The sequence below is a fragment of the Helicoverpa zea genome, chromosome 5 (assembly GCF_022581195.2).
Source record: "Helicoverpa zea isolate HzStark_Cry1AcR chromosome 5, ilHelZeax1.1, whole genome shotgun sequence".
NCBI lineage: Eukaryota > Metazoa > Arthropoda > Insecta > Lepidoptera > Noctuidae > Helicoverpa > Helicoverpa zea.
In genome coordinates this window covers 13505721-13519800 of record NC_061456.1, presented here as the reverse complement: position 1 = coordinate 13519800, position 14080 = coordinate 13505721, and the positions used below count along the sequence as shown (strand labels likewise).

The following is a 14080-nucleotide window of genomic DNA, read 5'->3' as shown; positions in this document are numbered from 1 at the left end:
ATAAAAGACTTAAAAGACTTTGAATTTGAATTTGAAATTTGAAAATTGAATAAGGTATTTTCAGTATTTTAATCTTGGTAACATTTTACTTTATCATTTCTGCCAAAAGTGCCAAATAAACATTGACGGTACTTCACAAAGAAAATAACGATATTTTAAGCATTAATAGACCCTTCTCTCGGTACAAATCACTGGAAACCTTGCTAAGATTAATGCTTAAAATTGTGATTTTGTATTGGAACGCGACAGATGGCGACAGATTTGTTTATTTTCGTTTTAGGGATGGGCAAATGGGGAAAAAATATCGATATATATCGTATCGATATTTTTAAAATATATCGATAATAATTGACTAAAAAATATCGATATGTTGATATATCGATATTTTCTGCGCAATAAGCAATTATCTATAAAAATTGTCAAAATATTCGAAATTTTAAAGCAAATACACATCTGGCTGTTTTGACATCAGTTTTATTATTAAAAAATAAGTACATAAAGCCAAGAAAAAAACAACATCATCAACACAACAAAAATTACATTATTCAAACCAGTATTTGTCTGATATTGACATCAAGAGCACTCTTTGCTTGATGTGCTCGCCTGTTAATCTGCTCCTATCATTCGGCACAGCCAAATTCACCATTGAAGCTACTCTTTCAGATGACACTGAAGCTTGGCAAATCAAATATTTTAGGGCGATATCCGAGAGAACCGGCGTGAAGTGTCGGCAATTTACCCAGAACTTGATTGGATCAGATTTTCTTTCTAAAAGTGGTTGGTCCAAATACTGCTTCAGTTCATTGGGGACACAGCCACTGCTTGGAACTGACTCAAGTACCATACCAACACTCCAACACACGCAGTCAGTGATACCAACCAAACCAAACCAACAAGCAGTGTCATTGTCATAGATGAACAAAATAGACAAGCAGGTCATAGACTATAGAGTGTAATTTTTGTTTGCGTTTGAATTAAATTTAAGAAATCAGATTGGTCAAAGACATGATGTGACGCATGAGCAGACAGCAGAGCTTTAAAAAATATATCGATTTTGATACCTAAAAATAAATATCGAAAGTTGATATATCGCGGGAAAAAATATCGCTGATTTATATCGATATTTTTCTGAAAAAATATCGATATTTTGATATATCGATATTTTTTGCCCAAGCCTATTTCGTTTTGCATTCAGCAGCCATTCCGGCTTGTTGGAAAAAGAACATTTATTATAATATTTTGGATTTATACCAAAACACGAAGGCCTAAATGTTGAAATACAATGGTAAGCTGCGCTGTAACTAATTGTAAGAACACGTCGGCAAAGATATCAAAAGATAAAGATGGAATTACGTTCCACAGGTAAGCTGCATCAAACTTATTTTCTTTTCGACAAAGTTGAATTAAAACCTTCATAGTTGTGTGAATTACGTTGAAGGTTTCCCCGTGATAAAGAGAGAAGGAAGCAGTGGGAGTTAGCGGTGAATAGAGAAAAGGAATGGAGTTCCACTGCCTCTAGTGCAGTTTGTTCTGAACATTTCGAAGCTAAGGACTTTTACTTGACGGAGAGTGGACTGCGGCGATTGGCAGTAGACGCTGTACCGGCTATTAATATATCTGTGAGTTGAGCTATGAATTTTTGGTCAGTGGATATCCTTGTAGTGCAGTTTTGTCTTAGTAAAACTAGTAGTAGTAAAATGCGCATGTTAACTTTGTACCCTACATACCTTAACTAGCTTTGAACTATGTTAAAGTAGGAAAACTAACATTACTTAATTGCTGTTTCCGTTCATAGTATATATCTTTTTTATTTCAGCCATGTCAAGAACTAGAGCCAACAATATCCCGCGTCCAACCCATAGACATACAACCAAAAGACTCTGAAGAGGTAATAAAACTCAAATACAAGGTCCACAGACTAGAAATAATTGCAGAAAATAGAAAAAAAAGACTGAACCTTATGCGGCAAGGAAAGAAGCAACTGCGGAGAAAGTTAGAACGCATGAAACTATTGATAAAGCATTTGATTAAAAGTAAAAAAGATGATGGAGTTAACTTAAGCAAAGAAATTGATAGATAGTACTAAAATATTTTAGAATAACTTTAAGAAAAATAATTCTAACTAAATCATGGTAAATCTCTAAAAATGTCTGTGAGCTGTTTCGTTGCAAAAGCTAAAATTTTTGATGGCCCACAATTAGGCCAATACTGAAAGATTAAGGTGAATGCAATGACAAGTAGGACATTAATTTAAATAAAATGGTGAGGATACTTTACCTAAGTCAATATCAGACATGAGTTGTGATATTTTCATTTAAGTATTTGTGCTTATCATATACTTCAAAGTAATTTTAAAACTCTGAAAGTAATTTTTTATTCAAAAGTTTCTTAAAATTGTATTATTTTTTGCATTAAACATTTTTTGGAGGAACATTTGAATTGAAAATACTGTCGCCATATTTTGTTCCATATTAATAACGCAAGGAAGATAAAACATTAGAAGGAGAATGCAACACAAGCAAAGATGAAACATTAGAAGAATATAAATACAGTGTAAAAAAACAGACTTGAAGAAGTTAATAATTCAATTTTATTTAATCTGTTAGTATTGTGAATCTCCTATACATATTTATTTTTAACAAAAAGTGTTGCATCTTAATACGGTATTTCAAGAATCTAGAACAGATTAAAATAAACAAAAATGTAAAAATATTTATATTTTAATGATCCTATGAATCACCCCACTTTCACTCTATTTTACATATTTTAGTGACAGACACTATTTTCTCAAGAACAATATCTGAACTTTAGTGTTCCATTGTTGTAAATAGATGGCGCTGTCGTAGTTGCATATTTTTTTTTTCTTTAAAACAATAATTATGACAGATACGTAGCACAGGTGTTCTGCGGTTTTAAATCATAACAGTAAGACCTAGGTTTAACTATGTAAAAAGCCTTCATTACTATAAGCGCATCCAAAAAGTTACAAAAAATTCAAAAGATTCCTTCGAGCCGGATTTGAACCAGCGACCTATGGATACCAGTGCATTACCTCTACAGTCCACCGCTCTACCAACTGAGCTATCGAAGGCGTGGAGAAAGCTCTCAATTTTTTTCTCATTTTCTGTACGAACATGGTCAAAAACTAGTGTAGCAAGTTTGTAAAGCGTGTGTTAGGCAACAAAATGCAGGTTAATGAGATGATCCAGATTAGAAATCCGAACTAATAAGTAATAACATAAAAGCGAAAGTGTGTTAGTTTGTTTGTTTCGCTTTCACTGCAAAACTGCTGAGCTGATTTTGATGAAGTATTGAAAGATGATAAAATCGGAGATTAAAATATTCTTGTGAAAATCGTCGTCGTGAAAAAAATGTTTCTTTCGCAAGCAAGTCATACTTGGCCGTAAAAATATCGTTTTAAATCTGTATGCTATACCAAGAAATAATGTACTTACGTCTTTCTCCCGAGCTTTCTTTCGAGGCTTGGCAAATCATGGACTAACGAGAGTTCGTAGTTTTAAGTTGTTAACATTATCATATAGAAATGAGTCTATTTACTGTCGACCGCGAAGAGAAAATTTATAAAATTATATTAAAAGTTTTCTTTTGTAAACAATAGCTGTGATTTTCTATTGTTATTGAGAGATAAAATACCTGTCTTATTCCTGCTAAAATAATTGTGAACTATTGTCCGCAAATCATCTGTAAGTAATGGTCAATTATAATTATAGAAACCCTCCTTCTAGAATCATGAAGTGGTGCACAATTTATTTTAATGGGGCTTTAATGGGGGATTTTTTTTTTACATAAAAGAAAATAAATCAATTTGAGTATTGCACATGTAGTTAAGTTCAAACCTAATTAATTTAACGCATTATTGATGGGAAAGTAGAAATGTAAACATTGCTAGATAGTGCAAATTATATAATAATAAATAATAATAATAATGCCCCGCAGGGCATCTGAGGCGGATGACGGGGAGTAGCGACCCCGCGGGGCTATATATCCGAGTGCTCCAGGGAGAGTATACTGTCCCCCATCTCCGGCCTGCCGGAGTGAAGCATGACGGGGGATAGGTCTCCCGCCTCTTGGCTTGCCTTCATCGGCCGGTCAGAGTGGAGTCGCTAGAGCAGGGTTAACAGCCCACTCGGAGGGTAGGTGCCTCGTGGTAAGTGGCGAGTGGGCCGGTGATGCTGGACCCACAGGGAGCGCGTGATCTGCGTTTAAAGTCCGCCGAGGTATCCTCACCCTTCTCAGCCGCTCATGTCCCTGTTGCCCTCTTGTTGCTTTTCAGTGACTGATTCCCGGGGGCCCAGTAAGTGAGTTGGCGAGTCTCCACCTGCCATTTTAACATGTATTTAATACATTGTCATCGGCAGGTGCCATAGTTCCCGTAGTTTCCCCATTCCTAGTCCATTAGCATCCCATCACAATAGCCTAAGTAGTTTTCATCCATAGTTAGCAATAGTTTAGCACAGAACCGGGGATTGTCCTTGGGTACATTTCTATAGTGTATACAGGGATAATCGTCGGTTTTGTGTTACCATTTCATTAAAGTTGTCTCAAAAGGGCTTCAGCGTGTTGGCTTCGGCCCCACGTTCGCCTTCCAAAAATCCGGGACTCTGTAGTCCCGTGGTCTGGAAGAGACATACAAATAATAATAACCCCCCCAAGGGGCCACCTTGACGTGGTGGGGGGGCTTGTGGGAAGGCATGAACAGTAAAATTGTCACTACGATCATGACAACCCTGTGCCATCAGGTAATCAGGAGGTACTAAGCTAAATTAAATTGTCTTTACACCTTGACACTACCCTTTCCAACTAACGGTCCCAACTTCCTAACCTATCCCTTCCCTTATCTTTATCTACACCCTCCAACTCCCTAGAAAACGGAAGCTTAAAACCTTTACCCTTCAGGTATCAGCAGGACTTAGATACCTAAAATTCTATTCCCATATAATTTGTTTCTTTCTTCCTGTCTCTTTAACTATCTTCTTAGGTATTAAACCTATTAAGTTAACTTCCCTATGCAATGCGACTACGTAATAGAGTATTACCCCAGGCGGGTACCGGAGCTATCCGCGATGGAGAATCCCGCCCCATGGCTTCCAGCCTGGGCTGCCCTTCGTATTCTGGGGGGGGCACCGTATCGCAGCCAACTGCTCAGTCCCAAACTGCTGCAGTTTCACATGACGATGAGTCATCATGTTCTTCACTTTTTTCATCAATCCCATCATCATCACAATCATTTTGCATCTCACCATCACCATCATTATCATCAGCTAGTATACAGTCGGTGGATGTTGTACAGGAGACAAATTTTGTCAATGAGCCTGTACCCAACACTAGCACTGCACCAATACGTAGAAAATGGACTAAAGAAATGAACGAATTCATCCTACGTACTTATCTTCATCTCACTAACATGGAAACCGATACCAAAACATATCTTCAGCCCTTACACACACAGTTTTCATCAAAATTCCCATACATGCAAGTAAGCCGACAGAGAGTGGGGGACCAACGCAGGGCCATAGTTAATAAGAAACTGTTACCACAAGATGCAATAGACCGTATTTATGAAGAAGTAAGAGGTCAATTACACATATTCCCCACTCAAACACAACAACACTCTACACAAAACATTACACTACACACCAACACTGGACAACGAATGAAATGGGGTAACGAGTTAAACGAATCAATCATGAGAATCTACTACACAGTAACAGAACTTGAAACAAACAAAACATCCTATAGAAAATATTTGCACGAAGAGTTCATAAACCAATATCCACAGTTATCTCATATTACAGAACAAAGATTATCCGATCAACAAAGAGCCATTGTCAACAACAAATATATAAACAATAGTCGATTAGCAGAAATTAAAAGACAGGTATCCGATCAGTTGAGGAGCAGCAGTAACCAAATTGATGACCAATCAAACACACAAACACAACACAACACAGAAAACTACAACGACAACTACCAAACACTTAACACTGAGCTTACAAACATACAAAACTCTAACTCACAAACTAACAACGAACCTCATATTACGTTTGACATAGGTCAGGACGATTTAATTAACAATATCGATATTGAAGCTTTTATCCCATCTCAAAATAATACTGACTCTGCCCCAGAATTTAACTCCGTGATAGAAGACACATTCACACAAGCAAAACAATACTTCCTAGACACACATCCTACCAACAGACCATTCATACCGAAACAAAAGACATCCAAAAAATTCTCAGTTATAGTAGACTACATAGATACCAAAATTCTACCCAACAACGTAAACGCTGACACCAACTTTAACACTCTACAGTCCATAATATACTGCGCAGCATGGACGGCAGCAAAATGCAATGGAGCCAAAATTTCAGAACAGATACAAAACCAAAATCGAAGGAGCGTACAGAAAAAGCCAAAGTGGCAGATAAGACTAGAAAAGAAAATCGACAAACTAAGAGCAAACATCGGTAGGCTAACACAATACGCTAGAGGCAATAGAAGCCGCAAAGTAATAGCAGCAGTAGAAACAGTAAAATCAACATACCAATTACATGCACAACACGAAGATTCAAATACACAAATAGTACACTTTCTGGACACACTGAAACAAAAACTTAATGCTGCAGCTAGTAGACTCAGGCGATACATGACATGTACAGAACGTAAATCACAAAACACAAAATTTATCAATAATGAGAAAATCTTCTACAGGAACCTCACATCTAACAGCAACACTAATCAACACACTCTTGAAACACCTTCCCCTGAAGCCCTCAGAGAATTCTGGGCAAATATATGGGAAAACCCAGTAGAGCATAACAACAACGCTGAATGGTTAAACCAAATTTCATCTGAAATCAGCGAAATGAACTATGAATTTATATCAATAGACACATTCATAGATGTCCTCAAACGTACACACAGCTGGAAAGCACCAGGCACAGACAATATACACAATTATTGGTATAAAAAATTCACTCGCATACACCCATTCATACACAATCATCTGAACACATTCATTAATTCACCTCACTTACTTCCAACATACATCACACATGGAGTCACGTATATGATACCAAAGGATACAAACGACACCGTCAATCCAGCCAAATACAGACCAATCACCTGTCTACAAACCCTATACAAAATACTCACCGCCTGTATAAGTGAAGTAATATACACCCACCTAACTACACACAACATACTGGCTGAACAACAGAAGGGATGTCGTAAGAACAGCCAAGGTTGCAAAGAGCAACTTATAATCGACGCGGTCACCACAAACAGCGCAGTTAAAGGCAAAAAGGAGATTCATGCGATGTTTATAGATTATCAAAAGGCCTTTGATTCCGTCCCTCACAGTTGGTTACTACATGTCTTAGACCTTTATAAAATCCACCCGACACTTAAACATTTCTTACAATCTGCCATGCAAAACTGGCAAACCACACTTAAAATCAATCAAGGGCCTTCATCTGTATCTACCGATCCAATATCTATAAAACGCGGAATTTTCCAGGGAGATGCTCTAAGCCCATTGTGGTTTTGTATGGCTCTAAACCCACTATCTCACTTACTCGATCAAACTAATACAGGATACACACTATCTAACAATGACACACAACACACACTGACACACCTCATGTATATGGACGATATTAAATTGTACGCAGCTGACACAAACGACCTATTTAAATTAGCCGACACCACTCAACAGTTTTCCAATGACATATGCATGCAATTTGGCGTAGATAAGTGCAAAATCTTGTCAATAGTCAAAGGTAAAGTACAAAATAACACTTACACACTTGACTCTGGTGAAACAGTACAACCAGTCGATCAAGACAGTACATACAAATACTTAGGGTTCAAACAGTCCAGACAAATACAGCAAAAGATCACAAAACAAGAACTACGTAGAAAATTTGCACACCGAATCAACCTCATCTTAAAAACCAACCTTAACTCCAGAAACACAATTAAAGCTATAAACACATTCGCAATACCCATCCTCACATACTCTTTCGGAATCATACAGTGGTCTAATACCGACATTCAAAATCTACAACGCACTATTAACACTTCATTCACTAAACACAGAAAACACCACCCCAAATCATGCACACAACGCCTTACACTACCAAGACAAGAAGGGGGAAGAGGATTGATAGACATACACAACCTACACAACAAACAAATATCGACACTCAGAACATATTTCCACAACAAATCTGAACACTCACCACTACACAGACACATCACAAACACCGACACACAACTAACACCACTCAACCTACATGACCGAAACACACAAACTAACGAAACAATAACAAACACACAACAAAAAATAGCAACATGGTCCACCAAAGCCTTACACGGAAGACACCGAGCCTTCCTGTGCCAGCCACACGTCGATAAACTTAAGTCGAACGAATGGCTCAGGAGAGGCGAGTTGTTTCCAGAGACCGAAGGGTTCATGCTCGCTATACAAGACCAGATTATAGCTACTAGGAACTATAGAAAGTATATTATAAAAGACCAAACTCAACCGACTGATCTATGTAGACACTGCAACACTGCGTCTGAAACGATACAACATATTACGGGAGCGTGTAAATCCCTTGCACAGACCGACTACAAACACCGGCATGACCAGGTTGCAGCAATCATACACCAACACCTAGCTTACAGATACAAACTCATAGATAAGATAGTACCATATTATAAATACAAACCTGAGACAATTTTAGAAGGCAGGAATCATAAAATCTACTGGGACCGCACAATAATAACAGATAAAACTATTCATTACAATAGACCGGATATAACAGTACACGATAAAACTTCTAAAACAGTGTACTTAATAGACATTGCAATACCTAATTCACACAACATTCAAACCACCATTTCGGAGAAACTGAGTAAATATCAGGATCTCGCGATAGAAATAAAAACCCAGTGGAAAGCGCAAACCGTTCACATCGTCCCCATAGTCCTGTCATCTACCGGTATCATACCCAAATCTCTTTTACAAAGCCTCAACACACTACACATGCCTGCCCATACACTACACATGCTTCAAAAAGCCACCATACTTAACACCTGCCGCATTACACGTAAATTTCTTACATCATCCACACTATCATCTACATTTTCTATATAAGCATCCCTTACACGCTTGGCTCCGGCCCGCATGTAAGGTTTTATACTCTCTTTAAAGAGAAGAAAAAGAAATAATAATAAGCCCCGCAGGGCATCTGAGGCGAATGACGGGGAGTAGCGACCCCGCGGGGCTATATATCCGAGTGCTCCAGGGAGAGTATACTGTCCCCCACCTCCGGCTTGCCGGAGTGAAGCATGACGGGGGATAGGTCTCCCGCCTCTTGGCTTGCCTTCATCGGCCGGTCAGAGTGGAGTCGCTAGAGCAAGGTTAGTCCTGCTCGGAGGGTAGGTGCCTCGTGGTAAGTGGCGAGTGGGCCGGTGATGCTGGACCCACAGGGAGCGCGTGATCTGCGTTTAAAGTCCGCCGAGGTATCCTCACCCTTCTCAGCCGCTCATGTCCCTGTTGCCCTCTTGTTGCTTTTCAGTGACTGATTCCCGGGGGCCCAGTAAGTGAGTTGGCGAGTCTCCACCTGCCATTTTAACATGTATTTAATACATTGTCATCGGCAGGTGCCATAGTTCCCGTAGTTCCCCCATTCCTAGTCCACTAGCATCCCATCACAATAGCCCAAGTAGTTTTCATCCATAGTTAGCAATAGTTTAGCACAGAACCGGGGATTGTCCTTAGGTACATTTCTATAGTGTATACAGGGATAATCGTCGGTTTTGTGACACCATTTCATTAAAGTTGTCTCAAAAGGGCTTCAGCGTGTTGGCTTCGGCCCCACGTTCGCCTCTCAAAAATCCGGGACTCTGTAGTCCCGAGGTCAGAAAGAGACATACAAATAATAATAATAATAATAAGCCCCGCAGGGCATCTGAGGCGGATGACGGGGAGTAGCGACCCCGCGGGGCTATATATCCGAGTGCTCCAGGGAGAGTATACTGTCCCCCACCTCCGGCTTGCCGGAGTGAAGCATGACGGGGGATAGGTCTCCCGCCTCTTGGCTTGCCTTCATCGGCCGGTCAGAGTGGAGTCGCTAGAGCAAGGTTAGTCCTGCTCGGAAGGTAGGTGCCTCGTGGTAAGTGGCGAGTGGGCCGGTGATGCTGGACCCACAGGGAGCGCGTGATCTGCGTTTAAAGTCCGCCGAGGTATCCTCACCCTTCTCAGCCGCTCATGTCCCTGTTGCCCTCTTGTTGCTTTTCAGTGACTGATTCCCGGGGGCCCAGTAAGTGAGTTGGCGAGTCTCCACCTGCCATTTTAACATGTATTTAATACATTGTCATCGGCAGGTGCCATAGTTCCCGTAGTTTCCCCATTCCTAGTCCATTAGCATCCCATCACAATAGCCTAAGTAGTTTTCACCCATAGTTAGCAATAGTTTAGCACAGAACCGGGGATTGTCCTTGAGTACATTTCTATAGTGTATACAGGGATAATCGTCGGTTTTGTGTTACCATTTCATTAAAGTTGTCTCAAAAGGGCTTCAGCGTGTTGGCTTCGGCCCCACGTTCGCCTTCCAAAAATCCGGGACTCTGTAGTCCCGAGGTCAGAAAGAGACATACAAATAATAATAATAAAATTTATTACGTAAAACATTATTTACACAGAATTTTCTTATATAGTACAGAAAGTTGGTACATAGTATATTCTTATATAAAGGTTAAATTACAGCTTATAATTAATACAATTGTATGACTAATTTAAATAAATTACAGGTATACGATGTTTATACTAGGATTTCAAATGTAGTATGTTGCGACCTGCCTGATGTAGGTTTATACAAACCTGTGTTTCAGGCCATCACTTCATTAAAGTTACAAGGGGTAGATATTTATGTTATGTGCTATTTATAACTTAGTCGATTAAAAAAACTAAGCAAACTTACGATTAATTAAGATAATAAATACTTAATTAAATAAACGAGTACAGGAAACAATTAAACTATTATGCACTAATGTTAAATTCATACTAAAATTTCTAGCAATTTTTCTGTGTCTCCGTAATTAAGTTCCGCCAAATATTCTGATAGAGTAGTATTACATATTTTATAATTTAAATTATAGATCTTAAGTAATTTGTTTAGCTTGTTATATAGGTAGGGTCCTAAAAACACGTAGAATCTATTTGCAAAAACACGTTTGGTTTGCGTCTTCATACAAACGAAGTCTTTTCTCCTCTTATCTGAAGGTGTTCGGTCATAAGGAAGTTCAGTGTGTTGATGCAATACTATGTTTAGAATGGCTAACTGTCGCACTGTTAGTACCTTACATGCCGCGTAAAGCTGTTGAGTGGGAAATCTAAAAGGACGAAAGGTAGCGACCTTTAAGATTGCTCTTTGAGCACGTTCTAAAGGCAATAAAATTGTTTTTGCAGCGCCACCCCATGAAGTTATACAGTACGTAATAATGGATTGACACAAAGCTAAATAGACCTGTCTAATTAATTTAAAATCGGCTATATCACGTAAATTCTTAAAAACATAGATTAATTTGCGTACTCGCGTACACAGTAAATCGATATGTTTACGGAAATTTAGATTTGTGTCAATCGTCACGCCGAGGTATTTCATATGATCAGCTTTAGCTAAAGTGTAACAAGTGCATGCGTTGTCAGCGTATGTTCTACAATTATGTGCAATAATGTTGAAGTTAGTAAGCGGAATGTTATTATTTCTAATCGTAAATAAAATATGTTTTGTTTTATCTAAATTTAACGTTAAAAGATTGTTATAAAGCCAGTTAGAAACCATATTAAAACCATTCTGGGCATGATTATAAACCTCCGATCGTGATTTCGCTGAGAACAGTAGAGCCGTGTCATCGGCGTATGATAGGATGACACCATTTTTGAGTGGCAAGCTGCAGAGGTCATTTATATAGATTAGGAACAAACTGGGGCCCAAGATGCTTCCTTGCGGAATTCCGTAATCAGTATTTTTTTGTTCAGGACTTATGAATTGACCAATTTTCACACATTGATATCGACCGCTTAGGTAATTAGCAAAAAGTTGAAGTTGTGTACCTCGTATTCCAATGTTTTCCAGCTTCTGTAATAATATAGAACAAGAAATGGTATCAAATGCCTTAGCAAGGTCTAAAAAGATCACGAGAGTGGGCATGCCATTATCTATATTCGTACTAATATAATTGGTCAATCGGTGGACTGCTTGGCTAGTTGATCTTTTGGGCCTAAAACCGAATTGACTGTCTGCAAGCAATTTGTTGTCTTCGAGGTACTTTATCAATCGTGTGTTTATGATCTTTTCTAAAATTTTTGAGAGACCTGTTAGGACTGAAATGGGTCTATAGTTATTAACAGATTGCTTGTCTCCAGATTTAAATACGGGGGTGACTACTGCTTTTTTAAGTAATTCCGGGAATACACCTTTTGATAAACATAACTGAAAAATATATGTTAATGGAGGGGCAAATACATGTTTAAAACGTTTAAGTATGTGATTAGGGATGTTATCCCAGCCGATAGCACATGCATCCTTAAGCTCGGTTATACAGCGTAATACCTCATTAACGTCGGTATCTAACAAAACAAAAGATTTTAGCGAAGGTGTTGTTACAGTTGAAGTTTGGTGAGGGCGACTAGTATTCAAAATTTTGTCTGATAAGTTTTTACCAACGTTAACGAAATAATTATTGATTTTGTTCATTGCTTCGGATGTATTGCTCTCGGGTGATAGTAAATCAAGCGGGGGTTCAGATTTTGTTAGTCTAAAAGTGTTAGTTTTTATGAATTTCCACACAAGCTTACTATTTTTACCTGCCTTTTGCAACTCACTCTGATCATATTGCTTTTTAATTTTTTTCAAGAGATTGTTACAGAAGTTTCTGTATCTTTTATATGAAACCGAGAGAATTTCATTGTCAGGTGCAAGCTTCGATTTTAAGAGTAATTTGTCTCTGTGTCTTATACATCTAACGAGTCCCGGTGTGATCCAAGGTTTAATGCTTTGATATTTTCTAGGAATTGTTTTAGTGAAAGTGTTTTTATTTATTGCATGTTGTAGCGACTGTATAAAGTACTTTAAAGAAATATTTGCGTCGTTTGAATTATAAACTGGGTCAAAATTTATTTCGCGTATGTCATTCTCAAGGTTTCTCATGTTTACTTTAGTAAAGCTGCGCAGGCAGTTTTTTCTCGGTGCTAATATTTGCAATGTTAGTAAAACAGCTTGGTGGTCCGTAAGTGACGAGTTAGTGACAAAAGTGAGGGTTGGTTTCTTGGATTTTATAATGATATGATCTAAACATGAGCCGGACTGGTGCGTAGAATGGTAATGAGCGGGTAAAAGTCCATGAAACGCACAAATATTTAAATAGTTATGAGCATGGGTATTGGTTTTCCCGGAAGCAATATTAATGTTTATGTCACCAACAAGTATAATATTCTTAAATGATGATATTTTATTTAAATTCATATTGAGCGAGTCTAAAAAACTATCAATATTTTGAGAAGGGGGTCTGTATATTGACATTACTACTGTGTCTGGAATAATTTTAATCAATAAGCAGTTGCTGTCCTGGAAAATAGGTTCTTCTACCACTGTTTTCAAATCGTTTTTTATGTACACTACCAAACCATCATTTTGGTTGATGTTTCTTGCAGTTTTATGAGAATAAAACCCCTCAAGCGGCGGTAAATTTACTGTTTGTTTCGACAACCAGCATTCTGTTAGAATGATGATATCACAACTAACGTCAAGGTTCTGTAGCAAGACTTCAAAACCATTAAAGTTTCTGTTAATGCTACGGATGTTTTGTGTAAGTAGCGTTAAAGTTTCCTCTCCAACAGGAATCAGATTTTTGCACTCCTCAACATTACAGATTTTAACGTCAGACACAGAGAAACTGTCTAAATCACAATTTAGTTGATTTATCATTTAAAAAATATCCTACTGCTAAAGTGCTTACTTATTAGTTTAAACGGTGACGCTCT

General features: G+C 38.2%; 1 protein-coding gene and 1 non-coding gene across 2 annotated transcripts; one reads left to right on the top strand and one right to left on the bottom strand.

Moving 5' to 3' along the window:
• The first annotated feature begins 456 nt into the window (after positions 1-456).
• LOC124630356 (THAP domain-containing protein 1-like) lies at positions 457-2712 on the top strand. The gene is made up of 3 exons (XM_047164224.1): positions 457-1362; positions 1439-1619; positions 1817-2712. The coding sequence occupies exons 1-3, from the start codon at positions 1283-1285 to the stop codon at positions 2078-2080; spliced, it is 525 nt and encodes a 174-aa protein (XP_047020180.1). The 5' UTR covers positions 457-1282; the 3' UTR covers positions 2081-2712.
• Positions 2713-3003: 291 nt separating this feature from the next.
• Trnay-gua lies at positions 3004-3091 on the bottom strand. The gene is given in 2 exon segments: positions 3004-3039; positions 3055-3091. It is a non-coding gene; the product is annotated as a tRNA-Tyr (tRNA).
• Between the last annotated feature and the right edge of the window lie 10989 nt (positions 3092-14080).

Excerpts from the sequence above, each read along its gene's own strand:
- LOC124630356 (XM_047164224.1), top strand. The coding sequence starts at position 1,283 with ATGGTAAGCTGCGCTGTAACTAATTGTAAGAACACGTCGGCAAAGATA. Across the intron at positions 1,363-1,438 it reads GATGGAATTACGTTCCACAG|GTTTCCCCGTGATAAAGAGA; the intron begins GTAAGCTGCATC and ends ATTACGTTGAAG. Across the intron at positions 1,620-1,816 it reads TACCGGCTATTAATATATCT|CCATGTCAAGAACTAGAGCC; the intron begins GTGAGTTGAGCT and ends TTTTTATTTCAG.